Source organism: Arachis duranensis, unplaced genomic scaffold, assembly GCF_000817695.3.
Source record: "Arachis duranensis cultivar V14167 unplaced genomic scaffold, aradu.V14167.gnm2.J7QH unplaced_Scaffold_81192, whole genome shotgun sequence".
NCBI classification, from domain to species: Eukaryota; Viridiplantae; Streptophyta; class Magnoliopsida; order Fabales; family Fabaceae; genus Arachis; species Arachis duranensis.
The window spans coordinates 21159-23709 of record NW_026265127.1 but is presented as its reverse complement, the minus strand read 5'-3'; the positions used below and the strand labels follow the sequence as shown (position 1 = coordinate 23709).

Below are 2551 nucleotides of genomic sequence, written 5' to 3'. Positions count from 1 at the left end.
CAGACACACAAAGATCAGTTTTAGAGTATTGTTTCCTTTTAGGGACAACTCTCATTTCATGAAAGAGTAGCAAGTAACAGACAGTGTTGCATTCATCATTTGAGGCCGAATATCGTGCCTTATTGTGAAGGAATTTGGCTCATTTGACTGTTGAAGCTTCTTGCTCTTGAACACTTGAAACCTTTCATCTTGTATATAGTGATAGTCAATCTGTATTTTATAGGGCAATCAATTCGATTTTGCACAAACACACTAAACATATAGAGACTGACTACCACATTGTATGCGATAAGGCCAATCAAGGGATTCTCAAATTGTTACCTGTTACTTCTGCTAACTGAACAACATATTTGCTTACCAAGACATGGGCTCCATGGCCCTTCTTTTCCTACTATTCCAAATTAGGATTTCTAGACATCCACATTTCTAGTTTGAGGTAGAATGTTAGCTGATATAGAATTTATTTATAATAGTCATTAGTCTTTAATCTTAGTTAGTTAGTTGTTATATCATGGTTAGAAATCTGTTGAAACTATATATTTAGAAAATAGTTTATAACTAATCATAGTTAATTAGTTTTACAAATAGTCTTTATACAGTAATACTCATTTTTATAATCATTCATTCTAATTTTAATAATAAGCAAGTCTTTTTATCACACTTTTTTTGTCTTTTTCTTTTTTTCACTGTTCATCATATTCTCCAACCTTCCACAATTCACAACTTTTTACAATAAATATAGAGATTGAAATAAAAAAAGAAGAGTGTTAGGGGTCGGGTCAAGTTTTGTGATTTATAATCATCAATTAGTCATCGTTGGAGTTTTTAATGGTGTGAAATTTTATCCAATAATGTGAGATTATTTACTTTTTTTTGTTGGTTAAGTGTTGGTCAGATTTTAACAAAAGTAGCTCCCTAAACTTTCTCATAAATGAATTATTAAAATACTCCTATTAATTAAAGAAAATAAAAATAGAGGCATAATAAAAAATTTAAACCATTGATAAAAAAACTAAAACCATTGATATAAAGATTAAAATTTTTGAGGTATAATAAGACATAAGCTCACACACAATCAATTATGTACACACAATAATTACGGTGAATTCAAACTCACCTCGTAAAGTTAAGATTCTAGATTACTAAATAAGATTGCAAAATCGGATCTAACTAATCAAATAAACATAAAAAGAAACTAAAATTTTTTCTACAACATCAAAGAAAAGAAAAAGAAAAGAGATAAAATCTATAGAGACACACAAAATAAAAAAAGAGAGTCATCGGCATAGAAGGAGAAAGATCAAAATATAAACTACCAATATAATTACCAAAATTTTAGTTTCAGTTTATAACTACTAATAAACACAATCCTAAATTTCAATCTCCTAATTAATTCGAATTTCATTATCTCAAAATAAATGTTATCTAAATGTATGTCTTAGAACAAGAGAATAATTTTTTTCTCCGAAAATGTTCAAGTATTTCTCGGCAATGATATCTCATTTTCACAAGACAACTTAATAATTTATTATTTATTATTGAACGTAGGACACGAAACATGCATCTCGGCTCAATAAGCTTAGTATATATAGTAGCTTATGCCATTGCCCATTATTTTAGCAAAGATACATAATGGCCTATCATAATAGTATTATTATATAGCTCCAATTACCCAGCTTCAAATTCACCATTACTTTGATGTGAATTATTCATCACTTTTTCAGCAGTCTTGGGAAATAAGGTGAGCTTCAACCTGTTTGCTCTCCTCAACTACCAACTGCAACAAAGTGTGAGGATCAGAAGTGTTGTCGTTGATCTTTTCATATTCTATGGTCCAGTGCACCATGCTTCCTCCCTCTTTCTTGGGAACAGCATGAAGCAAGAACTTGAAGCTCTTGTAGTGGTTCAGCTATATTTATAAGAATTTTGCACAAAAAAAATATATAATTTACATATATATTTATCAAAATTTTCACATATGAATTAATAACATCTATATTCTTTAGATTTTGTATACATGAGTTAATATAATTTATTTATTAAAGACAATTTAATATTTATATCAATCAAATGATAACAAAAAATATTAAAATTTATTGATCCAAAAATTTCTCATATGAAAATTTAAGCTTCCAGATCTTATATCAATATCTAATACTAAACAAAAAATATTTGTATGCATAGTGAATTTTGACCGTTACTTTGTGAGGGGACGGGGTTTGGGGTAAAAGATAATTAAAATATAAACCAAGAAGAATTGACTTTGTAACAAGTTAAAGTCCACTTGACATTACCGTAAACATAGTTCCATGAAATGATGGATCTCTCAGTGCCCCATTCACCTTCATGAATTACAACACTCTGTACAATATGAGGGCAAGCCTTGGCAACTTGGTGTGTCTTGTTGCAGAAAACATCATAGAATTCCTTAGCATCTGCCTTAATAGGAAACTCTGTTTCTATCTTCTGGACTTGAGATGTTGTCATGTTAAACAATTAACTCTATTTCCACACTTCTCACCGTAATATGCATGCCTATTTATATACACAG

General features: G+C 29.6%; 1 protein-coding gene across 1 annotated transcript; it reads right to left on the bottom strand.

Annotated features, from left to right (window-relative positions):
- Positions 1-1455: 1455 nt before the first annotated feature.
- Positions 1456-2551, bottom strand: LOC127744672 (MLP-like protein 34). Its single transcript, XM_052256797.1, has 2 exons — positions 2263-2551; positions 1456-1909 (listed from the first exon to the last, which is right to left on the bottom strand). The coding sequence occupies exons 1-2, from the start codon at positions 2485-2487 to the stop codon at positions 1721-1723; spliced, it is 414 nt and encodes a 137-aa protein (XP_052112757.1). The 5' UTR covers positions 2488-2551; the 3' UTR covers positions 1456-1720.

Bases quoted from the DNA above. Each gene is read 5' to 3' on its own strand.
- LOC127744672 (XM_052256797.1), bottom strand. From the start codon at position 2,487: ATGACAACATCTCAAGTCCAGAAGATAGAAACAGAGTTTCCTATTAAG. The intron at 1,910-2,262 runs GTCAATTCTTCT...TTATAAATATAG, and splicing joins GGACTTTAACTTGTTACAAA to CTGAACCACTACAAGAGCTT.